The sequence below is a fragment of the Scyliorhinus torazame genome, chromosome 16 (genome assembly GCF_047496885.1).
Source record: "Scyliorhinus torazame isolate Kashiwa2021f chromosome 16, sScyTor2.1, whole genome shotgun sequence".
Taxonomy (NCBI): domain Eukaryota; kingdom Metazoa; phylum Chordata; class Chondrichthyes; order Carcharhiniformes; family Scyliorhinidae; genus Scyliorhinus; species Scyliorhinus torazame.
Window position 1 is genome coordinate 31,455,650 of NC_092722.1, and position 25,323 is coordinate 31,480,972.

The window sequence follows — 25,323 nt, forward strand, 5'->3', positions numbered from 1 at the left end:
CCAGTGAGCGCACCTTCATGACGGCAGAAGACCTTAATTCCAGTGAGAATAAATAAGTGCCTTGATGAGAGCGGGGTAAACACTTTATTTATGATGTAAATTCTTGAGTTTTGTCAGTAGAACCCAGTGCTGAGCTCTACCTGTTTATGCTGGGGATTTGAGGTTCTCGATGAATTTGACCTGCTTCTCTGAGCTGGAACATTGCATACAATAATCCAAAGAAAACCAGTATATCCTAACCATGATCCCCTTCAGTCCACCCTCCGTGACGTACCGGCTCAAATATCAGACCAGCTCAATGATTTAGCTGCCTTTGCTGTTTTGCAGATGTAATGAGCTTCAATCCACAGGAAACTCTTTGTTAAAAGCATACTTTTCAAAAACAAAACTCTTGGAAGTATCTTTTCAAGTTACAGAATTTTTGAAATACTTCATAACAAAATGATTCAAGAGTGAACTGGTAAGATTGCTTTGGATTTTATTTAATCAGAAAACTTTGCAGAAAATCATTGAGCTTTAGAGCTCAAAAATGCAGGATAATCTCCTGGAAACCTTTATGCTGCCTTTTTAAGAGACTGAGCTTCAGCCGATTTAATCATCTCCATATGCTGATCCTGGCTGCTGCAGAAGAACTTGGCACAGGAATCGGACTGCACAGTGGCAGAAAATAAATATGGGCACCGCATGTTTGTGGCTGGGGAGAAAATTCCATCTGTGAAATATTTGGGCTCCTTCAGACAGACCCCGTAAAGGTAAACAGATATTAGAGAGGAAATTAATCTGCAGTCTGGTCAGAGGAGAAGGACACGGCAGTTGTGTAGCACACAGACGAATTTCAGGGTCTTCACAGAAAGACGGAGTTCAGTGTGCAGAATGGTACTGCTGGGATGTGAAAACTCTTGCTGCCATGGTGATGGGCATCATATGGGTGATGCTGAACAGATTGAACTTTCTGAATTGTGATCAGATATCGGAAGGTTTGACTTCAGTGAAACGGTCTTAAGTGTGACGAGAAAAAGGAGCACAGTGCAGAAAAGGGGAGGTGTGGAGAAAGAAAGGGCAAGAAAAGAAACAACAGAAAAAGGGAGTGACAAAAGGAATGATGGAACAAGGAGAACCGACGCAGAGAGAAAAAAGGTGCAGTGAGAAAAGAAGAGTACAGGAAAATTAGATGAAAGGGAAAAAAGTGGATGAATGAAAAAAAGAGCCGAGCAAAACTGAAAACAGAAAAAGCAAATATAAACGGTGATTAAGAGTGGCATACAGGTAGGTTAGAAAGGAGCAAAAAGAGAGTGAGAGCAACAAAATGAAAAAGACAAAAAGGGTAATGACAAAGTGAGACAGGAACCAAATGAGAGAGACACAGCAATACAGAGAAAACTGAGTGAAATAGGACTGACCCAGAGAAGCTCAATGAGAAGAATTTGGTCCTCGTTTTGAAGCTTGTTTTGGGTTGATGTGTGGCGAGGAAGTTATTATAACACTCTGTCCAGCTGGCATTTGGACATCAGTACTTGGCTTCAGGTGGCATTGCCTGCAGAATTGACCATGAACTCTGTCCTCTCTAAATATGGATCCCCACCTCGAAACTGGCTTAACCTGCGCCTCCGAATGCAGCCAAGTAAGTACTACAATTAATCTCTGGTAATGTAGCAGTGTTGGTGTTTACCAGAACGGAGATGGGGGAATGAAAAATTGATGTATGCAGCAAGCTGTTCTGATGTAGAATAAAAAGATGGTGAGAGTGAATTCAATAGAAACTTTAAAAATTGATTGAATATGTATTTGAAAAGGAGAAATTCCTAGGGATATGGGAAGGAGTGGGACAAACTTGATAGCTTTTTCAAAGAACCAGGCAAAAGCCAAATGGCTTCATTCAGTGCTGTAAGGTTCTTTGATTCTAAACATGCAATGAAGATATCCCTTTACCTGAACCTAGGTATTGCTGCACTTGTAATTGGGCAGTATAATAACGGTATGTTTATACATTATTGTTGGATTAGGACACCCGAGTCTGTTATTTTTTTTATCCCTTCTATCAAGGAGGCTACTGATGAGGTTCCAGATGATTTCTAAGATGAACAGCACGAGAGAGGGCAGTCCGAGATTAAATTTTAGGTAACTAAGCCAGGCAAGTGGTTGAAGTATCTGTGGGAGAGCATTTTGCATAGAACGACCATAACACCATTAGATTCAGATCGTTATGGAAAGAGACAAGAATGGGTCTGAAATCAAAGTTCTAAACTGGGGGAACATATGATTTGGCCAGAGTGGACGATAAGTCTGTGACAGAATAGTGGAATACATTAAAGAAGGAAATATGGAGAGTTACAGTCCAACATGTTCCAATGAAGAAAAAGAGTGGGACCAACAAATCCAGTGAACCCTGAATATCGAGGGACAATTCACCTAACAAGCACGTCTTTGGGACTTGTGGGAGGAAACGAGCAACCGGAGGAAACCCAAACAGACATGGGGAGAACGTGCAGACTCCGCACAGATAGTGACCCAAGCCGGGAATCGAATCTGTATCCCTGGCGCTGTTAAGCAATAGTGCTAATCACTGCTACCAGTGTACCCGAACAGGCGCCGAAGTGTGGCGACTAGGGGATTTTCACAGTAACTTCATTGCAGTGTTAATGTAAGCCTACTTGTGACACTAATAAAGATTATTATATCAAACGATATACCGCATTGGGTAAAGAGAAAAATGGAGGCTTATGGCATACATCGAGGGCTCAAAACAGCAGGCGCCCTAGAGGCACATAAAATGTGCAAGGGGAAACTTAAAAAGGAATTTGGGAGAGCAAAAAGGGGACATGAAAGGATACTGGCAGGTAAAATAAAAGAAAACCCTAAATTGTTTTACAAGTACATTAAGGGCAAGAGAATAACTAGGGAAAGAGTAGAGCCCATTAAAGACCACAGTGGTAATTTTGTCGAAGGACGTACGTAGGGTTCTAAATTAATACTTTGGGTCGGTGTTCAGTAGTGCGAGGAATGATGTGGGGATAGAAATCAGGGAGGTGAAGAATGGCAGAAATTGGAGGGTGATGGTCAAATGGTGTTTTTCTGACTGGAAGCCTGTATTCAGTGGGGTCCCGGAGGGATCAGTGTGTTGGGGCCCTTGCTGTTTGTGCATTATATAAATAGTTTAGAATGTAGGAGCGTTGATCAGTAAATTCACAGATGATCTGAAAATAGTGAGGAGGATAGCCTTAGATTACAGGAGGGTACGGACGCGCTGGTCAGATGGGATGATCTGTGGCAAATGGAATTCAATCCGGATAAGTGTGAGGTGATGCACTTGGGCAGAACAAACAAGGCGAGGGAACATATGGTGAAAGGCAGGACATTGGGAAGCACAAGGATCAGAGGGATTGGAATAGTTAAGTGATTGTTTTTGACCAGACGCAATGGGTGGTAGGGTCCTTTCTTGCTATAGACCTGTTTCCCGGAGTCTTGTCAGCCTATAACTCCATCAATTTGCACAGTACCACTTCCTTAGTGATTGTAATTTCACTACGTTTCTCTCTCCCTTCCACCTCCTGATTTCAGCTATTACTGGAATATTTTTGTATCTTCAATAGGGAAGACAGAAGCAAAATATTTGTTCATTTCATCCACCATTTCCTTATTATCTACTATTAACTCCCTCTTATCACTCTCTAGAGGACCAACACTCACTTTACTTACTCTTAGCCTTTTAAAATACCTGTAGAAACTCTTGCCATCAATTTTTACATTTCTAGTTAGCTTCCTCTCAATTTCTTTCTCCTGATTAACCAGTCATTCTCTGCCACTATTTATATTCTGACCAATCATGACCTGCCACTCATCTTTGTGTAGTTATATGTTTTTCCTGAAGTTTGATACTTTCTTTAACTCCTTTAGTTAGCCACGGATGTAGGTCCTCTCCTTAGAATGTTTCTTTGTAGCAGGAATATACGTATTCTGAAATATGGACTTAAATGTCTGCCACTGATTCTCTCTTTATTGATCCTCTAGCCAAGTATTCCAGTTCACTTCGTCTAGGTCAACTTTGCATTCTCACATAGTTGCCCTTATTTAAATGTGAAATACTAGACTTGGGGCCCATTTTTCTCTTTCAAAATGAATGTAACATTCAGTCATATTGTGGTCGCTGCTTGGTGGAGTGCCTTTATTTTGAGGTTGAAACTATCTCAAAAGCGTTCTACAAACTCCTCATCCAGGCTTTTACTGCCTATCTTATTTTTCCAGTTTATATGTAGATTGAAATCATCTATGAGTATTACCATTCCTTTACACACGCACCCAATATTTCTTCTTCTATATATTGTCCTACATTGTGGTTACTGCTAGGGGCATGTAGACCACTCCACTAATGACTTATTTCACCTATTATTCCTCATCTCCACTCAAACGGATTCTACATTCTGATCTCCTGAACCAAAATCATCACTAACTATTGCACCAATGCCATTCTTGATTAATAGTGCTACCCCTCCACCTTCCCCTAGCTTCTTAATATTCTTCAATGTACCCTTCAATATTCAGGACCCAATCCTTGTCATCCTGCAGCAATATCTCCATAGTGCCTATTAGATCATATTTATTTTCTTCAATGTGTGCTATCAATTCATTTAATTTGTTCTGAATGCTACTCCCATTCGATACAGAGCCTTTAGTTCTGACTTTTTTTGGGGCGGCACGTGGCGCAGTGGTTAGCACTGGGATTGCGGCGCTGAGGGCCCGGCTTCGAATCCCGGCCCTGGGTCACTGTCCTTGTGGAGTTTGCGCATTCTCCCCGTGTCTGCATGGGTTTCACCCCACAACCCAAAGATGTGCAGGTTAGGTGGATTGGCCACTCTACGTTGCCCCTTAATTGGAAAAAATAAATAATTGGGTACTCTAAATTTAATTTTTTTTAAGTTCTGACTTTTTTTTTCTCTGTAATATCGAGGGTGCAGCCTAACCAAAATAAGAGAGAGAGTCTGTTAAGTGCCGGGAACGACCCGCTATCTAAAGGCACTCTGTCTTGTTTTCGCGCCCTAGTGGGTAAACCCCCCCCCCCCCCCTCTCCCCAAGGCCGCACTTAGCATAATTTCCTGTGCTGAAGAACTCTGACGAGCAGAGCTCCTCAGTGCAGGAAGAGATCGGGGTGCCAATTTTCAATGGCAGCTTGAACCCCTGATGCAACCCTGGATCTGCCCAACGCCCCAACTCACCTGTTAAGGGGGTCCTCTGGGACCCCTGCACCCCAACTCATATGGGCAGGGCACCCCTTGTGTGGGCACAATGCCAGCTTGACACATTGCCACTGCCATCCTGACACCCTGACAGTACCCATGGATGGCTCTGTCAGGGTGCCCAGCTGGCACTGCCAGTGTGCCAGGCTGGCACCAACAATGCCCGGGTGCCACCAGCGGTGCCAGGGTGCCACCATGCCTGGAGGCCAACCACCCGGGGCCCGCCGATCGCCTGGGTGACCCCCAGGTACAGTTCCGCCTGGTTCCAGTTTGTGGGGACCAGTACAGAACGACGCCTGCTTGGGGTCTCCTTGTAGATGCCAGGTGGCAGATTGTTCCGGCATCACCACAGCTAAGTGAGTTTCTAAACTCACTTAACCGTGCAAGACTGGGTCCCTTCATCGTGGGCGGGATCATGATCTTGCGAGGCGTAACCGCCGTTGGGAATCCCAGGGGAGGCTTCTACCAGCCACATCCTGCCCTGATTCCGGCAGAAGCAGCCGATAGATCACGGTCTTGACTGTAAGTGTATTCTTAGATTTTTTTTCTCTCTCTCTCCCTTCCTACCATTCTCAGATCTTGGCTTCCCATTGTATTATTTTGTTGTCCTGCCTTGACTCTACCCCTTGGTTTGCTTCATCTACCCAAGCTTGATCCCTCACCTTAACAGAAACAGTTAATGTTAACAGTTATTCACCTGAAACATTAAACTCTGTTTCTCTCTTCACAGGTGCTGCCTGCCCTGCTGAATATTTCCAGCATTTTCATTTTTATACCTAAGTACACAATCGTTCAGTATTGTACAATACAAATCTCTAACAAACCACAGGTGTAGCCACATGCACTAATTTAAGTATGACATGCGTCTCACACAATACAGCTAAATCTATTTCACATGTGGATATTACCATCAGTCAATAACCAAAGAAGTAACTAATTCACAATAATCAAAAAACACTCTCAAAACACTGCTTTTTATCACACTATTTTACCAACAAATGCACTAAACGGTTATAGTTCACACATGCACGCTTTGCAAATATGGACATCACGATCACATGCTCAACAAAGGAATCTATTACTCATTGTATTTACTAATCAGAAATGTAATTAGCCACATCTGGATTCTGAATTAGTCAGATGTGGCTAACATATTGGGCAAAATTGCTCTACTTTACATCCAGGCCACACTCCTTCCTGTTTTCGGAAAAGGGGAGAAGCTATTTGGAACGGAGCGTTTCCGGGTTGTCTACACAGTGCGTGCTGTTGGCTGCTATGGAACGTTAGTCACCTTAACATTCCACCTATGACTTTCCCAACGCAGAAACAGGACACCCAGCTGAAGGAATAACATTTGCCAATATGCAACAAAGATTTTATTTGAATGGCCTGTTAGCAGTAAGGTTAATTTCCATCCAACCTGCTCTGGACTGTACATTTATTTATAGAACTGCATCCAATTTTGGGCACCACGCCTAAGGGAAAATGTATTGGCTTTGGAGTTGGTACAGCGCAGGTTCCCCAGAATTATACTAGAGCTAAGAGAGTTAAATTATGAGTCCAGATTGCATAAACTTCCCTTGTATTTATTTGAGTTTAAAAACTTACGGGGTGATCCAATTTAGGCATTTTGAATGATAAGTGAGCCAACAAGTTAGATACAAAGAAACAATTTAATCTTGTGGGGGTTCCAGAACAAGGGGACACAATTTAAGCCATTTAGGAACAAAGTAAGGAAGTGGTTCTTCCACAATGGTCAGTAAAAATCTGAAACTCTCTCCAAAAGACTTGATGCCGGTTTCAGTTGGGAATTTTCAAGACTGAGATCAATGGAATTTTGTTAGGGTATTCGGGGGGCAGCACGGTGGCGCAGCGGGTTAGCCCTGCTGCCTCACGGCGCCGAGGTACCAGGTTCAATCCCGGCTCTGGGTCACTGTCTGAGTGGAGTTTGCACATTCACCCCTCTTTGCGTGGGTTTCGCCCCCACAACCCAAAAGATGTGCAAGCTAGGTGGATTGGCCACGCTAAATTGCCCCTTAATTGGAAAAATGAATTGGGTACTCTTAACTTTATTTAAAAAAAAGTAAGGGTATCCAAGGATATGGTGCAAAGTTGGGTAAATGGGGTTGATGTGCAAATCAGCCATGATCTAGCTTAATTAAAAGAACAAGCTTAAACTGATTGGCCTTGTTGTGTTCCTATGTAACAAGCTTCAGGAACTGATTTGCCGCCTCCGCCAAGCCCGATGTGCTGAATAACCCCTTGGTCCTCTGTAACAGGCTCAAGAAGCTGAATGATCTCCTCTTGGTCATGCACAGCAGGTTCAAGGGGCTGAATGGCCTGTCCTGGCAACAGGCTCCAGGGCCAAATGGCCTCTTTTTTTTCCTGTGTAATGACTCAAGAGGCTGAATGGCAACCTCAGTGTTTACACTGAGCCCTGCATAATGACAAGAGCCTTTTCCCCTTTGGAATGGGGTGGTTTTAGTGAAATGATATATCTGGCCAATCAAATCTCATCTCCATTAATTCTTGTACGGTGATTCTTGTTACTATTTTCCTTTAATACAACCCTACGGCTAAAGAAATTATGAAGAATTCAAGGAATCATCTTTGATCCCCATCAAGCTTTTCATCTTGAAAACCTGTGCCTATCTCTACATTTTAAATCTTGTCTTGGTGATGCCCCAGCCCAGTGAAATCAATAGGAAATACGGCATTAGCAATGCTGCAGAGGTTAATCCTTGTTGTTTGTACTTTTTGCAGAAGTGGAGTTGTAATTTCTATCAACCTGTTACAGCAAGCACAGCTAGCAGATACCATGGGTGGGGTGGGGGGTTGTAAATCTGGCAGTATCTAAGACGGGCAAGGTGAGTGGCTTTTCTCCTTGACCAGCAATTTTTGAAAAAGACAGATTGTACCAATCTCTCAGCCACTGAGTCTTTAACCATACTTCGACTGTCCTGCATTCACTGCCGAGCGCAAGTCCCTACCTGTGTGCAAAGAGTTGCTTGAGTGTTTGGAAGGGAAGGGGCTCAGGCAGGCAAGGAGCCTGAGCCCTGTTCCTTAGGATTTTCAGCCCCAGCATGATCTGGTCAGAGTTCCTGGCAATGGATGGTTCCTCTGACTGGGTTAACACCTTCTGGAATTTTTTTGCTCAGGTATTTCTTTCCTGTTTATTATGAGCCTCATCTGACGCAAACCCAAACTTCCCCAGCCAAAAGAAATTGGACTTGAGGCTCAGAAGAAACAGAAAATAATACGAGCAGCGGAAGGCTAAGCTAACCAGACAGTGAAGTCATTCTACCTCCCTCATACTCCTCCCAAAAAAGGGAAAAAACACTTGCATCAGGTTGAGTGATCGTGCTGCTTGGATTTGGCACTGAGATCTGTTTCCTCAATTTGTCTGCCGCACTGCAGCAGTTCAAAAAAAAACCTCAGTTCTTATGTGTCCAAAACAATTTTCTCTTTTGAGAAACACAGGACATTGGCAAGGTCCAAGTTGAAAAAACAAAACAAATGAACTGATAGTGCAAAACGAAATGATAGCTATTACAGAGACATGGCTACAGAATGACATACATTAGGACTTGAATATGGAAGGGTATGTGACATTTAGGAGGGACAGCAAGCTAAAGGTCCCTCTTAATTAATGATGGTATTCGCACATTAGAGAGGGAGGACCAGGATGTAGAAGCAGTTTGGGTTGAGATGAGGAATGATATCGGCAAGTAGTCACTTGTGGGATGGGCACTTCTGCCTTCTGCCTCACGGCATCGAGGACTCTGGTTCGATCCCGGCCCTAGGTCACTGTCCGTGTGGAGTTTGCACATTCTCCCTGTGTCTGCGTAAGTTTCAGCCCCACAACCCAAAGATGTGCAGGGTCGGTGGATTGGCCACGCTAAACTGCCCCTTAATTGAAAAGAAAGTCACTTGTGACAGTGGAGTACAGATACCCCTAACTGTAACTGCACGTTAGGACAGAGTATGAAAGAAAAGATAATGGCAGCTTATCAGAAAGGTACAGGGATGATCATGGGGGATTTTAATCTACAATATAGATTGGAAAAATCAGATGGACAAAAGTAGCGTCGGTGAAGAGTTCGTAGAAAGTTTCCAGGGTAGTTTCTTAGAACAGCACATTCTGGAGCCAACCAGATGGCAGGCTCTACTCGACCTGGTATTGTGCAATGAGATAGGATTAATTGATAACCTCATAGTGAAGACACCCTTAGGTAGCAACGATCATAATATGATTGAATTTTACATTCAGTTTGAGGGAGAGAAGAGTGCATCAAAGACTAGTATTTTAAACTTAAATTGGGACAATTATGAGGGCATGAGAGTGGAGACAGCTGGAGTGAACTGGCAAATGTGCTTAAGATAGAGTGATAGAGATTCAGTGGCAGACATTTAAAGGGATATTTCAGAATAGACACATTCTAATGAGACAGTATTAAAATTAAAGAAGAAGCATATATTTGAGCAATACGTGTGTCAGGTTAGAAGATTAGAAAGAAAATAAAGAACATCAAAGAATAACAAAAAAATTGACGAGGGAGAAACAATTTGGGAAGTAACTTGCTAGTAATAAAAGGATGAATAGCAAGAGTTTCTATAGATATTTAAATAAGAAAAGAGTGAAAAAAAACTAAACATTGGTCCAATAGAAAGTGCATCTAGCGAATTGATCATGGAAATCAGGACTATGGCACGTGAACTAAATAGGTATTTTGCATTGATCTTCACTGTAGAGGACATAAATAATATCCCAGAAGTAGCTGGAAATCAGCAAATGGAAGGGAGGGAAGAACTCAGGAAAGTACTATCACCAGGGAAGTGATATTGAGTTAAGTTGTTGGGTCTGCAGGCTGGCAAATCTCTGGATCCAGGTGGACTTCATCCTATGATCTTGAAAGAAGTGGTGAATGAGATAGTTGATGCATTGGTTTTAATTTTCCAAAATTACACGGTTCCATTAGATTGTAAGATAGCAAATGTAATTCCTTTATTCAAAGAAGGAGGGAGACAGAAAGCAGGGCACCACAGGCCAATTACCCAACCATCTGTCACAGGGAAAATGTTAGAAGCCTTAATTAAAAATGTTATAGCAGGACACTTGGAAAAATTCAAGGCAATCAGGCAGAATATGGTTCTGTGAAAGGGAAATCATATTTAACCAATTTATTGGAGTTCTCTGAAGGAGTCTCATGTGCTGTGGATAAACGGGAACCAGTGGATGGTTTCTCAAAAGGCAGTCGAAGCAGAATCATGAATATTTTTAAGGCAGAGCTAGATAATTCTTAATTAGCAAGGGGGGGGAAGGGTCATTGAAGGTAGACAGGAATGTGGGGCAACCATAAAAATCAGATCAGCCATGATTCTATTGAAAGACGGAGCAGGTTGGTGGGGCCAAGTGGCCAACTCTTACTCCTAATACAAATGTAGATCGCAAATGTTAGAGTTTACGCCACATTGTCTCATCAAAAACTCCCAGGGCAGGTACAGCTCAGGTTAGTTACAGAGAAAATCTATCTACGCTGACCATCAAATATGCCTTGAGCAGGTAGAATCACAGGTTGGATAGAGAATAAAGCTCCCCCTAACCTAACCCATCAGGCATTCCCAAGGTAGGCACAGCCCAGGTTAGAAAGAGTAAAACAACCTCTACATAGATACTTCCAAGCAGGAGAGCACTGGGAAGAAATACGCAAAGCTCCCTTTAACCTATCGCATTTAGCATTTCCAGAGCAGGCACAGCCTAAGTTAGATACAAAGAAAATAAGGGAACTTCCGGTGACGGCATGTAGGTGGAGGCCGCACATTGGGTGGCTCCTGCTGGAGGCTCTGGTTTTTGGACTTTAATGTCTGGTTTCAGGGCAGTTCTTGAGTGAGCTGGTGCAGGAACGTATAAGGAAGGTGGGAGATGTTGAAGGCCCAGAAGAAGGGCACTGGAAAGACGGGAGAGAGCGTAAGACTGCCCTCAAGTGAATGGGTGAGTGCGGCAGGAAGAAAGATGGTGAAGACAGGATCTCTGGGAGGAACTGCTCCCCTCACAGTGGAAACTCTGACTGAGGTGAGAGCAGGAGAATTTGAGAGACAGTTCACCAAACATATGGAGGTGCTGTGGAGGGAGATGATGGCTGTGATGAAGGAGTGTGTAGAGGAGGCAATTGCCCTGGTGGAGGTGTCAGTGTCAGACATTGGCCGAGGTACGGGAGTAAGGAGAGAGGTTGAAGGAGGTGGAGGAGGCTCTGTCGCAGCATAATGACCAGTTCACCTCGGTGGGTGAGGAGCTGCGGAGGGTGGTGGAGGCTACCCGAGCCATGGTGGACAACCTGGAGAACGGGTTGCTGCGGCAAAACGCACGGATTGTGGGCCTGCCTGAGGGGATGGAGGGCCGAGGCCAAACGAGTACTTTGTGAAGATGTTGGCAGAGCTGTTGGGGTCGTGGGGAAGAACCCACCTGATATGAGCTGGACAGGGCACATCGGTTGCTCAGGCCTAAGTCAAGAGCAAATGAGCCTTCAAGGGCAGTTATAATTTGTCCTTCTAAGTTTCATGTCAAAGGGAAGGGAGGGTGTAATTGGAACCTGGTCGACCAGGTTTTGATGGGCCTAGGAGGTGTGAAAGGTGGGGGGAGGGGATGGATACTGGGAGAGGTGTTTGCAAGAGGCAGTAGATTGGGGGATTCTGGGGGGGTGGGGGTGGAGGGGTTTGACAGCAACAAAAGGATGGGCGGGGCAGGGCCCGGGGTTATGATGATGGTGAATAAGAGGGGGGGGGGTGAGAGGCCCCTGGTCAGAATAGTGACGTGGAACGTGAGGGGGTTAAAGGGACCGGTGAAGAGAGCAAGGGTTTTTACACATTTGAAGAGCTTAAAGGTTGACGTGGTGATGCTGCAGGAGCCCCATCTGAGGGTGAAGGATCAGGCGGGGCTAAGGAAGGGTTGGGTGAGTCAGGTGTTCCACTCGGGGTTCGATAGGGTATGGAGGTAGTGGTATTGGTGGGTAAAAGTGTGAGGTTTCAGATGGAGGAGGTGGCAGATCGGGGGACAGCTACGTGATAATGAAGGGGGCACTAGTGGGGTGGTTGGTGGCACTGGCGAGCATATATGGCCCCAACTGAGATGATGCGAGGTTTGTGAAGATGTTGCTGGGTGCCACCCTGGATCTGGATATTGTCATGGGAGTGTCCCTTTAAGAAATGATTTGTCATATCACATGGCTTCAGTAATGTCATTCTGTGGGTGGAGCTGGGCTGTGGCTCTGAGTTTTTACTTTTTTTGAGTTGGGAGCTTGGCTGTGGCTCTGAGTTTTACTTTCACTTTGAGTTCAAACTGGTCTTGTACTGCACAGGTTGAAAGAAGATTTTTTTTTCCTCCATCTAGATTTTAAAAGCTGATTCCTGACTGCTTGATAACTTGAAAAGAAATAATTGTTTTCTGGAAGAAATTCAAACCTGTTTTGGAAAGGACACAAGAGCATCCAAACCAGGTCTTGAGTGCTGTGTGCTGGGCCACACTTTGAAAAGGGTGTTCTGGTTTATGGGATCTTGTTATTAAATTCGAACAGCTTAAGGGGGAACTTTATTATTTTTTAAAAATATATTTATTAAAGTTTTTTAACAAAACAAAACAATGTTTTCCCCTTACAAACAATAACCGCCCCCCCCCCCCCCCCCCGGTAACAAAATAACACGAAATCGCCCTGAGCAAGATATATACATGGTAAGATGATATATTTACATAGCTTTATACACTGGCTCTCGCCCATTCATGCCAGTTTCCCCCACCCTCCATGTCTCCACGTTATCCCCCGCTCATCCGTCCCCTCAAGCAATCTCTCGTTTTCCCCCCCCCCCCCAGCGTTGCTGCTGCTGCTGACCGACCTTCGTCTAACGCTCCGCGAGGTAGTCTAGGAACGGTTGCCACCGCCTGTAGAACCCCTGCGCAGACCCCCTTAAGGCAAACTTAATCCTCTCCAACTTTATGAACCCAGCCATGTCGTTTGTCCAGCCCTCCACGCTAGGGGGCTCCGCCTCCTTCCACATTAGCAAGATCCTTCGCCGGGCTACCAGGGACACAAAGGGCAGAATGCCAGCCTCTTTCGCCTCCTGCACTCCCGGCTCGTCCACTACTCCAAATATTGCTAGCCCCCAGCTTGGCTTGACCCGGACTTTCACCACCTGAGATATTGCTCCCGCCACTCCTCTCCAGAACCCCTCCAGTGCTGGACATGTCCAGAACATGTGGACATGGTTCGCCGGGCTCCCTGAACATCTTCCGCATCTGTCCTCTACCCCAAAGAACCTACTCAACCTCGCCCCCGTCAGGTGCTCTCTGTGAACCACCTTAAATCGTATCAGGCTGAGCCTGGCACATGAGGAGGAGGAATTAACCCTACCGAGGGCGTCAGCCCACAAACCTTCCTCGATCTCCTCCCCCAGCTCCTCCTCCCATTTACCCTTCAACTCTTCTGCTAGCGCTTCCCCCTCTTTCATCTCTTGGTGTATTGCCGAAACCTTGCCCTCCCCGACCCATACACCCGAGATCACCCTGTCTTGAATTTCCTGTGTCGGGAGCAGCGGGAATTCCCTGACCTGTCGCCTCACAAAAGCCCTCACCTGCATATATCTGAATGCATTTCCCGGGGGTAGCTCAAACTTCTCCTCCAGTGCCCCTAGGCTCGCAAATGTCCCGTCGATGAACAGGTCCCCCATTCTTCTAATCCCCGCCCGGTGCCAGCCCTGGAACCCCCCGTCCATCTTCCCCGGGACAAACCGGTGGTTACCCCTGATCGGGGACCACACCGAGGCTCCCACTGCACCCCTATGCCGTCTCCACTGGCCCCAGATCCTTAACATTGCCGCCACCACCGGGCTTGTGGTGTACTTGTGGTAGTATGCATTCGGGGTCATGTGGGACTGTGAAGCCGTGATGTCATTGGCTGACAGATCCCGGGTCCTGGTTGGCTGTTGACCTCTAGCTCCGCCCTGAAGGCGAAGTATAAGAACCAGGTGTTCTTCCCCGCAGGCCAGTCTGTTACTGAACTGCGGGGAACAAGTCACGCTTAATAAAGCCTCATCGACTTCATCTCTATTCGTCTCTCGTGAGTCTTTGTGCGCTACAATTTATTAAGCGTGCTTAAAGGACTATGGAGCTCAGGATCATCCCGGAATGCCTGAGGATCAGCCCCCACGCAGTGAACTCAGCAGCAGTTTTCAAACACTGGCAGACTTGTTTCGAAGCCTACCTCAGAACGGCCCCCGGCCGGGTCACAGAAGACCAGAAACTACAGGTCCTGCACTCGAGGGTAAGCCCGGAAATTTTCCCTCTCATCAAAGACGCAGAGGATTTCCAGACGGCGTTCGCAGCACTAAAGAGCATCTATGTTCGCCCAGTGAACCAGATCTACGCACGCTACCAACTCGCAACGAGACGGCAAAGTCCCGGAGAATCGATAGATGAATTCTACGCCGCGCTGCTAATTTTGGGACGGGCCTGCAGCTGCCCGCCGGTAAACGCGATTGAACACACGGACATGTTAATGCGCGATGCTTTTGTGGCTGGTATGAACTCTTCCCAAATCCGCCAAAGACTTTTAGAAAAAGAGTAGGACTCTCAGAGGCACGGGCCCTTGCAGCCTCCCTGGATGTGGCCGCGCGAAACGCCCGCGCCTACGGCCCCGACCGCGCGGCAGCCCCTTGGGCTCCGTGGACCCCCGTCGCGACAACCCCCCCCACCCCACAGGCTTGTGCGGTTCAGACGCCAAGTCGTCCCGGGGGAGCCCGCTGCTATTTCTGCGGCCAGGCGAAACACCTCCGGCAGTGCTGCCCGGCCCGCGCAGCGATTTGTAAGAGCTGCGGGGAAAAGGGCCATTTCGCGGCTGTGTGCCGGTCCCAGGAGGTCGCCGCTGTCCCCGGAGAACAAGGAGTCCTGCGCGTTTCTAACGCTCCCCAACACCCCCCCCCCCCCCCCCCCCAGCGCCCCATGTACGACCCGCAGGCGCAACCATTTTGGGTCCCGGCCACCGCTGTCCCCAGAGATGAGGGAGCCCCGTGCGTTTCTAACGCTCCCCAACCCCCCCAGCGCCCCATGTGCGACCCGCAGGCGCCGCCATTTTGGGTCCCGGCCAGCACGAGGGGAGGAGGGGCGCCGCCATCTTGGGACCCCCCAGACCTGTGCGACGCATGGGGGCGGCCATTTTGTCCACCCCCGCCACCATCTTGTGACCCCCCCAGCCATGTGCGATGCATGGGGGTGGCCATTTTGTTCACCCCGCCGCCATCTTGGACGGCAACAACGGACCCCAGTGTCGACGGCTCCACGGGGTTCGAGGAAGACGCTCAAGCACTACGATCACGTCTGGCCTCAATGACGCTGGACCAAGCACGGCCCCGGACGCTCCAGACGACGACAACAACGGTGCTGATAAACGGGCACGAGACACCATGCCTGCTCGACTCCGGGAGCACAGAAAGCTTCATCCACCCCGACACGGTAAGACGCTGTTTTTTGACCACCCGTCCCAGTGCGCAAAAGATTTCCCTAGCTGCAGGATCCCACTCCGTACAGATTAAAGGCTTCTGCATAGTGACCCTAACGGTGCAAGGGAGGGAGTTTAAAAACTACAGGCTCTACGTCCTTCCCCAACTCTGCGCGCCCACATTACTGGGATTAGACTTCCAGTGCAATCTGCAGAGCCTAACCTTCCAATTCGGCGGCCCAATACCCCCACTCACTATCTGCGGCCTCGCAACCCTCAAGGTTGAGCCCCCATCCTTGTTTGCAAACCTCACCCCGGATTGCAAACCCGTCGCCACGAGGAGCAGACGGTACAGCGCCCAGGACCGGACATTCATTCGGTCCGAAGTCCAGCGGCTACTGAAGGAAGGCATAATCCAAGCCAGTAATAGTCCCTGGAGAGCACAGGTGGTAGTAGTAAAGACAGGGGAGAAGCAAAGGATGGTCATAGACTATAGCCAGACCATCATCAGGTACACACAACTAGATGCGTACCCTCTCCCCCGCATATCCGACATGGTCAATTGGATTGCCCAATATAAGGTCTTCTCCACCGTGGACCTCAAGTCCGCCTACCATCAGCTCCCCATCCGCCCAAGTGACCGCAAGTACACAGCCTTCGAGGCAGACGGGCGATTATACCACTTCCTAAGGGTCCCATTTGGCGTCACAAACGGGGTCTCGGTCTTCCAACGAGAGATGGACTGAATGGTTGATCAACACGGGTTGCAGGCCACGTTCCCGTATCTCAACAACGTAACCATCTGCGGCCACGATCAGCAGGACCACGACGCCAACTTCCAAAAATTCCTCCAGACAGCTAAAGCCTTGAACCTCACATACAACGAGGACAAGTGCGTTTTTAGCACAAACCGGCTAGCCATCTTGGGATATGTAGTGCGCAATGGGATAATAGGCCCCGAACGCCTGCGCCCCCTCATGGAATTTCCCCTCCCTCACTGCTCAAAAGCCCTAAAACGCTGCCTGGGGTTCTTTTCATATTACGCGCAGTGGGTCCCCCAGTACGCAGACAAGGCCCGCCCCCTAATACAGACCACGACCTTCCCTCTGTCGACAGAGGCTTGCCAGGCCTTCAGCCGCATCAAAGCGGATATCGCAAAGGCCACGATGCGCGCCATCGACGAGTCCCTCCCCTTCCAGGTCGAGAGCGACGCCTCCGATGTAGCTCTAGCGGCCACCCTTAACCAAGCGGGCAGACCCGTGGCTTTTTTCTCCCGAACCCTCCACGCTTCAGAAATCCGCCACTCCTCAGTGGAAAAGGAAGCCCAAGCCAGAGTGGAAGCTGTGCGACATTGGAGGCATTACCTGGCCGGCAGGAGATTCACTCTCCTCACGGACCAACGGTCGGTAGCCTTCATGTTCGATAATGCACAGCGGGGCAAAATTAAAAACGACAAGATCTTAAGGTGGAGGATCGAGCTCTCCACCTTCAACTATGAGATCCTGTACCGTCCCGGAAAGCTGAACGAGCCGTCCAATGCCCTATCCCGCGGCACATGTGCCAACGCACAAATTAACCGCCGCCAAACCCTCCACGAGGACCTCTGCCACCCGGGGGTCACTCGGTTCTACCACTTTATAAAGTCCCGCAACCTCCCCTACTCTGTGGAGGAGGTCCGTACAGTCACAAGGAACTGCCACATCTGCGCAGAGTGCAAACCGCACTTTTTCAGGCCGGATGGTGCGCACCTGATCAAGGCTTCCCGTCCCTTTGAACGCCTTAGTCTGGATTTCAAAGGGCCCCTCCCCTCCACCGACCGCAACACATACTTCCTGAATGTGGTGGACGAGTACTCCCGTTTCCCCTTCGCCATCCCCTGCCCTGACATGACAGCGGCCACAGTCATTAAAGCCCTTAACACCATATTCACACTGTTCGGTTGCCCCGCATACGTCCACAGCGACAGGGGGTCCTCCTTCATGAGTGACGAGCTGCGCCAGTTCCTGCTCAGCAAGGGTATGGCCTCGAGCAGGACGACCAGCTACAACCCCCGGGGGAACGGGCAAGTAGAGAGGGAGAACGGCACGGTCTGGAAGACCATCCTACTGGCCCTACGGTCCAGGGACCTCCCAGTTTCACGGTGGCAGGAGGTCCTCCCGGACGCTCTCCACTCCATCCGGTCGCTACTGTGTACTAGCACTAATCAAACGCCTCATGAGCGCCTCCTTGTCTTCCCCAGGAAGTCCTCCTCTGGAACGTCGCTGCCGACCTGGCTGGCGGTCCCAGGACCCATCTTGCTCCGAAAACATGTGCGGGCGCATAAGTCGGACCCGTTGGTCGAGAGGGTTCACCTCCTCCACGCGAACCCACAGTACGCTTACGTGGAGTACCCCGACGGCCGACAGGACACGGTCTCCCTGCGAGATCTGGCGCCCGCTGGCAACACGCACACCCCCCCCGACACCAATCACCCCCTCCCTGCCACCGGCGCACCCCGCCACCGCCCCCTTCCCGGGAGGATCGGTCCTCCTCCCAGGTCCGACCAGAAGTGAAGCTGAAGCAGAAACCGTAAGGCTCCCGGAGACGACAACACTGGAACAAGCACCACCACCGGGGCCGAGGCGATCGACAAGGACGACCAGACCGCCCGACCGACTCGTGGCATCGATGTAACACTACAATGTTGTGGACTTTAACGAGAACTTTTTTTCTTTTCCCCCTTACGACTACTGTAAATAGTGCAAACAAAAAAAAAAACCCTGTACATACAGTGATGACATGCAAAAGTTTTCCTCCCAGGACCAGCCTTGTAAACCCCTACCACCATGCGAAGCACCACCCCGCCGGGTTCATTTTTAACAAGGGGTGAATGTGGTAGTATGCATTAGGGGTCATGTGGGACGGTGAAGCCGTGATGTCATTGGCTGACAGATCCCGGGTCCTGGTTGGCTGTTGACCTCTAGCTCCGCCCTGAAGGCGGAGTATAAGAACCAGGAGTTCTCCCCCGCAGGCCAGCCTGTTACTGAACTGCGGGGAACAAGTCACGCTTAATAAAGCCTCATCGACTTCATCTCTATTCGTCTTTCGTGAGTCTTTGTGCGCTACAGTACTTTGATGGCGAGAGCGGCAGCGGTGCCGTCACCAGCGCCCCCAAGCTCGTTCCTTTGCAGGACGCCATCTCCATCCTCTTCCATGCCGCTCCCTCTCCCTCCATAACCCCCTTACAGATCATCGCCATGTTTGCTGCCCAGTAGTAGCTCCCTAGGTTTGGCAGCGCCAGCCCTCCTCGGTCCCTACTGCGTTCCAGGAACCCTCTCCTTACCCTCGGGGTTTTGTTCGCCCACACAAATCCCATAATACTCCCACCTACTCTCTTGAAAAAGCCCTTGGTGATCACGATGGGGAGGCACTGGAACACAAACAAAAACCTCGGAAGGACCACCATTTTTACCGACTGCACTCTACCCGCCAACGAGAGCGGCAACATGTCCCATCTTTTGAAGTCCACCTCCATTTGGTCCACCAACCTCGTCAGATTCAGTTTGTGTAGGACCCCCCAGCTCCTGGCTATCTGGATCCCTAGATACCAAAAACTCCACTCCGCCCTCATCAGCGGTAGGTCCCCTATCCCTCTTTCTTGGTCCCCTGCCTGTAGTACAAAAAGCTCGCTCTTCCCTACATTGAGCTTATAGCCCGAGAACTCCCCAAACTCCCTCAAAGTCTGCATGACCTCCACCATCCCCTCCATTGGGTCCGCCACGTACAGCAGCAGGTCGTCCGCGTATAGCGACACCCGATGCTCTTCTCCGCGGACCACCCCCCTCCATTTATTAGACTCCCTCAGTGATATGGCCAAGGTTCGATCGCCAATGCAAACAACAGGTGGGACAGAGGGCACCTCTGCCTCGTTCCTCGGTACAGCCGAAAGTACTCCGACCTCCGTCGGTTCGTCACCACACTTGCCAACGGGGTGCTGTAAAGGAGCTTAACCCAGCTAATAAACCCTCCCCCGAACCCAAACCTACGCAACATCTCCCAGAGGTACTCCCACTCTACTCGGTCAAAGGCCTTTTCCGCGTCCATGGTTGCCACTATCTCCGCCTCTCCCTCCTCCGATGGCATCATTATCACGTTTAAGAGCCGCCGCACATTCTTATTTAATTGCCTGCCCTTTACAAATCCCGTCTGGTCCTCCTGTATCACCCCCGGGACACAGTCCTCAATCCTCGTGGCCAGCACTTTTGCCAATAGCTTAGCGTCCACATTAAGGAGCGAAATCGGCCTGTACGATCCACATTGCAGTGGGTTCTTGTCTCGCTTCAGAATCAAGGAAATTGTCACCTCCGACATTGTCGGGGGCAGGGTCCCCTCCTCTCTTGCCTCGTTAAAGGTCCTCACTAGTAGCGGGGCCAACAGGTCCGCATACTTTCTATAGAACTCCACCGGGAACCCGTCCGGCCCCGGGGCCTTCCCCACCTGCATGCTCCCCAAACCCTTACTCAGCTCCTCCAACCCGATTGGTGCCCCCAAACCAGCCACCTCTTGCTCCTCCACCCTCGGGAACCGCAGTTGGTCCAGGAATCCTGGGGGCTGGAATCTGTACAGCTCTTCATAGAAGGCCTTGAATACCTTGTTTATTTCCGTTGCACTCTGGGCCATGGCTCCCCCACCATCTTTGACTCCCCCTATTTCCCTTGCTGCCACCCTCTTACGGAGCTGGTGTGCCAGCATCCGACTGGCCTTTTCCCCATACTCGTAGGTCGCCCCCTGCGCCTTCCTCCACTGTGCCTCCGCCTTCCCCGTGGTCAACAGGTCAAACTCCGTCTGGAGCCGTCGCCTTTCCCCAAGTAATCTTTCCTCCGGGGCCTCTGCGTATCTCCTGTCCACTCGCAAAATCTCCCCCACTAACCTCTCCCTACCCTCTGTCTTCTCCCTATGAGCCCTGGTGGAGATTAGCTCTCTCCTGATCACCGCCTTCAACGCCTCCCATACTACCCCCACTCGCACCTCCCCGTTGTCGTTGCCCTCCAGGTACCTTTCAATACACCCCCTTACCTTACCACACACCACCTCATCTACCAACAGTCCCACATCCAAACGCCACAGCGGGCGTTGGTCCCTCTCCTCTCCCAGCCCCACTTCCACCCAATGCGGGGCATGGTCCGAAACGACTATGGCCGAATACTCCGTCCCCTCCACCCTGTGGATGAGCGCCCTGCCCAGCACAAAGAAGTCTATGCGGGAGTATGCCTTGTGCACATGGGAGAAGAAAGAAAATTCCCTGGCCTGCGGTCTTGCAAACCTCCATGGGTCCACTCCCCCCATCTGGTCCATAAACCCCCTGAGCACCCTGGCCGCCGCCGGCCTGTTTCCCGTCCTTGATCTGGAGCGGTCTAGTGCTGGATCCAGCACTGTATTAAAGTCCCCTCCCATTATCAGTCCTCCTACCTCCAGGTCCGGGATGCGCCCCAACATGCGCTTCATAAATCCAGCATCATCCCAGTTCGGGGCGTATACATTTACCAACACCACCCACGTCCCTTGCAACCTACCACTCACCATCACGTATCCCTCCATTGTCCACTACGATAGTCTTGGCCTCAAATGACACATGTTTTCCCACCAGAATTGCCACCCCTCTGTTTTTCGCGTCCAGTCCCGAGTAAAATACCTGTCCTACCCATCCCCTTCTTAACCTAACCTGGTCCGCCACCTTCAGGTATGTCTTTTGGAGCATAGCCATGTCTACCTTCAGTCCCTTCAAGTGCGCGAACACTCGAGCCCTCTTCACCGGTCCGTTCAGGCCCCTCACGTTCCACGTTATCAGCCGGATTGGAGGGGCTCTCACTTCCCTTTCCCCCCGCCGACTAACCATCTCCTTTTCTGGGCCAGTCCCGTGTCCGCGTCTCCCTCACCCTCCAGGCCCCCAATCGGGGGACCTCTGTCCCGGCCACCTCTTCTGTGTCCCATTCCCTTTCGGCCAGTGCAGCAGAAGGGGGAACTTTATTAAGGGTTATACATAGAGTACTGTAGCTGTGTGGCGTATTTATATTTGTAGGTGATAAAAATGCTTACTGTGTGTGTTTATTAAAATGTTAACTAAATTCATAGAATAATCTTTGTTTTTGATTAAAAGTGCTTACGGCCTCTGTTGAATAGCACCTGAAAGGCAGGCCTTTGTGCTCACCATAACCAAAATCAATAAACAATTGTAGGTCAGGTGAACTCCATGATACAATTTGGAATTTTCTAAAACCTGGCCCATAACAAATTGGGGGCTCATCTGGGATAAAAGTCTATCTTTCGTGATTGGGTTGGCTTAGTGAACTTAGACAGTGAGGGATGAGCATATTTGTGTTTGCTTTTCAGGTGGTGTATTCCAGTTTAAGTAGGGATTGTGTTGTGGACAATGGCTCCTCCAGGAGCTCAGACGTTTTTGGGACTGGAGAAGGTCACACGCAGCACCTTGCAAACAGAGACTAAAAAAAGGCTTTTCGATTTGGCAAAAACATTGCAGTTAACATTGCCTGATAAATGGCAGCACGGTGATGCAGTGGGTTAGCCCTGCTGCCACACGGCGCCGAGGTCCCAGGTTCGATCCTGGCTCTGGGTCATTGTCCGTGTGGAGTTTGCGCGTTCTCCCCGTGTTTGCATGGGTTTCGCCCCCACAACCCAAAGATGTGCAGGCTAGGTGGATTGGCCACGCTGAATTGTCCCTTAATTGGAAAAAATGAATTGGATATTCTAAATTTTTTTTTAAACATTGCCTGTTAAAATACGAAAAGTAGAGGTAATTGCAGCGGTAGCTGAGCATTTAAAATTGTCTGAGACACAGTCAGAATCATTGGAAATGGCAAGAACTCAATTACAGATAAGCAGCTTGAACATGAAAAAGAATTAAAGCAGCTTGAGTATGAAACGAGGGAAGAAAGGGAAAACAGAATAGCCCTAGCAGAACAAAAAGCGAGAGAAAAAGAAAAAGCGAGAGAAGAAATGGAAAAAGAGACAGACTGAACTTCAGAAAATGGCCATGAAACGTGACAGTCAGTTAAAATTGGCGGATGTAAAGAGAAACGTACAGATTGAAGATAGTGAGAAAGAGCGTCATAGTCGAAGGCCTGGTGGGGATCTATTTAAATATGTCCAAGCATTGCAAAGGTTTGCTGAGAAGGATGTAGAAGCCTTTTTCATTTCATTTAAGAAGGTAGCTAAACAAATGGAATGGCCACAAGACGTGTGTGGGTATTACTGATTCAAATAAAGTTGGTAGGTAGAGCTAGTGAAGTGTTTGCATCACTATCAGAGGATGTGGAAAAATCCATCTTAGGTGCATATGAACTAGTGCCTGAAACCTCCAGACAAAGGTTTAGAAATTTAAAGAAAGAACCTGGTCAAACATACATGCAGCTTGAAAGGATCAGAGTAATTTTGATAGGTGGATAAGGGCTTTGAAAATAGACCAAACGTATGAAGCTCTAATACTAATAATACTAATAATCACTTATTGTCACAAGTATGCTTCAATGAAGTTACAATGGAAAGCCCCTAGTCGCCACATTCCGGCGCCTGTTCGGGGAGGCCAGTATGGGAATTGAACCCACGCTGCTGGCCTCGTTCTGCATTACAAGTCAGCTGTTTAGCCCATTGTGCTAAACCAACCCCTAGCTCTTAGAGAAATAATTTTGGAGGAGTTTAAAAATTCAATTCCTGATGTAGTGTGAACTCATGTGGAAGAGCAGAGGCATAAAACTGCAAGATTAGCAGCAGAAATGGCCGATGATCATAAATTAGTTCATAAATCAAAGTTTGATTTCTGACATCAGTTTCAGCCTGTGAGGGATAGAAACTGGGGAAAAGAGAAATACTCAAGTGGTAAAGGTAGAGGTGATCTGATGGGAGATAATAAATAGAGTGTAGCTCAGATTAAAAAAGAAATCCAGGAGGGTGGAAGAGAAATGAAAAGTTTCAAATGTTTTCACTGTAATAAACTAGGCCATGTAAAGTCAGTGTTGGTGGTTGAAGAAAAGCACTGGGAAGGCTGATGTGGTAAAACAGGATAAGGGTTTGTTAAAGTAGCAAAGGAAAGCCCAATTGAAGCGAAGGAGGTGCAGAAGATTGTACAGACTGATCAAGAGGTGATTGATAAGAAGGTGCCTCTTTAAAGAATTTACTTGTGTGTGTGAAGTTTACTCATGTGTACCAGGAGGAGTAGGTAAAGAAGTCAGAATTTTAAGAGATACAGGAGCTAGTCAATCTTTGATGGTAAGAGGTGGGAGTTAAGGAGTTTGGGAGGAATATTGCCAGAACAAGTGGTAATATGTGGAATTCAGGCTGAGAAGAGTAGTGTTCCATTATATACGGTAACGTTGGAAAGTCCAGTGAAGAATGGTGAAGTGGTAGTAGGAGTGATAGAGAAACTATCTTGTCCAGGAATACAGTTTATTTTGAGTAATGATATAGATGGATCGCAGGTGGGCGTGATGCCTAATGTGGTTGATAAGCCAGTGGAAAATCAAACAACTGAATTGTTGAAGGATATATATCCTGGGATTTTTCCGGATTGTGTAGTAACAAGGTCACAAAGTCACAGGTTAAGACAAGAGGAGAAATCAAAGAGTGAAGATAAAGTTGAAGTTCAATTATCAGAAATGATTTTTGATCAGATGGTTGGAAAAGAACAAGAACAGGTGGAGGATGAGGCGGATATTTTTAGTTCAGGCTGGTTTAGCTCAGTGGGCTAGACAGCTGGTTTGTGATGCAGAACAAGGCCAGCAGCGCGGGTTCAATTCCCATACCAGCTTACCCAAACAGGCGCTGGAACGTGGCGACCAGGGGCTTTTCACAGTAACTTCATTACTGTGACAATAAAAGGTTAAATTAAAATTAAAAATTAAACGGATGTATCAGAGAGCATACACGGAAGAGGAATCTGTGTATACCAGAATGTTATTACATTTAAAATGATGTCTTAATGAGAAAATGGAGACAATGCAAGTGGATGAAAAGTGGGCAGAAGTTCATCAAGTGGTATTGCCGGTAGGGTATAGAAAGGAGGTGTTGCGAGTAGCACATGAGGTACCAGTAGGAGGTCATTTGGGAGTAAGGAAAACTCAAGCTAAATTGCAAAAACATTTGTATTGGCCTGAACTACATAAAGATGTAGTTACATTTGTCAATCATGCCACACATGTCAAGTGACAGGGAAGCCTCAAGCGGTGATAAAACCAGCGCCCTTAATACCCATTCCAGCATTTGATGAGCCTTTTACAAGGGAGTTATTTGATTGCATGGGACCGCTTTCTGAAACGAAAAGTGGGAATCAATAACTTTTGACTATAATGGATATGTCTACTAGGTTTCCAGAGCCCATTCCAGTACGCAGTATTACAGCTAAAAAGATTGTGGAGGAGTTACTTAAATTCTTTACTAGATATGGACTACCCACAGAAATACAATCGGATCAAGGATCAAATTTTACTTCAAGGTTATTCAAAGAAGTTATGGATAGCTTAGGAGTAAAACAATTTAAATCAATTGCGTACCATCCAGAATCACAGGGAGCATTAGAACGGTGGCATCAGATGTTAAAGACAATGTTGAGGGCTTAT

At 48.1% G+C, this 25,323-nt stretch overlaps 1 protein-coding gene across 3 annotated transcripts in view; it reads left to right on the forward strand.

The window, feature by feature from the left end:
* Nucleotides 1–702: 702 nt before the first annotated feature.
* Nucleotides 703–25,323, forward strand: part of LOC140392662 (pleckstrin homology domain-containing family G member 5-like) — a 337,052-nt gene continuing 312,431 nt past the window's right edge. The window contains exon 1 of one of the 3 annotated variants that reach the window (XM_072478154.1): nucleotides 703–1,621. In XM_072478154.1, the coding sequence (XP_072334255.1) occupies nucleotides 1,549–1,621 (73 nt within the window). In that variant the 5' untranslated portion in view covers nucleotides 703–1,548. The remainder of the gene's footprint in view (nucleotides 1,622–25,323) is intronic. The other 2 variants (XM_072478158.1, XM_072478155.1) reach the window with 2 other exon arrangements.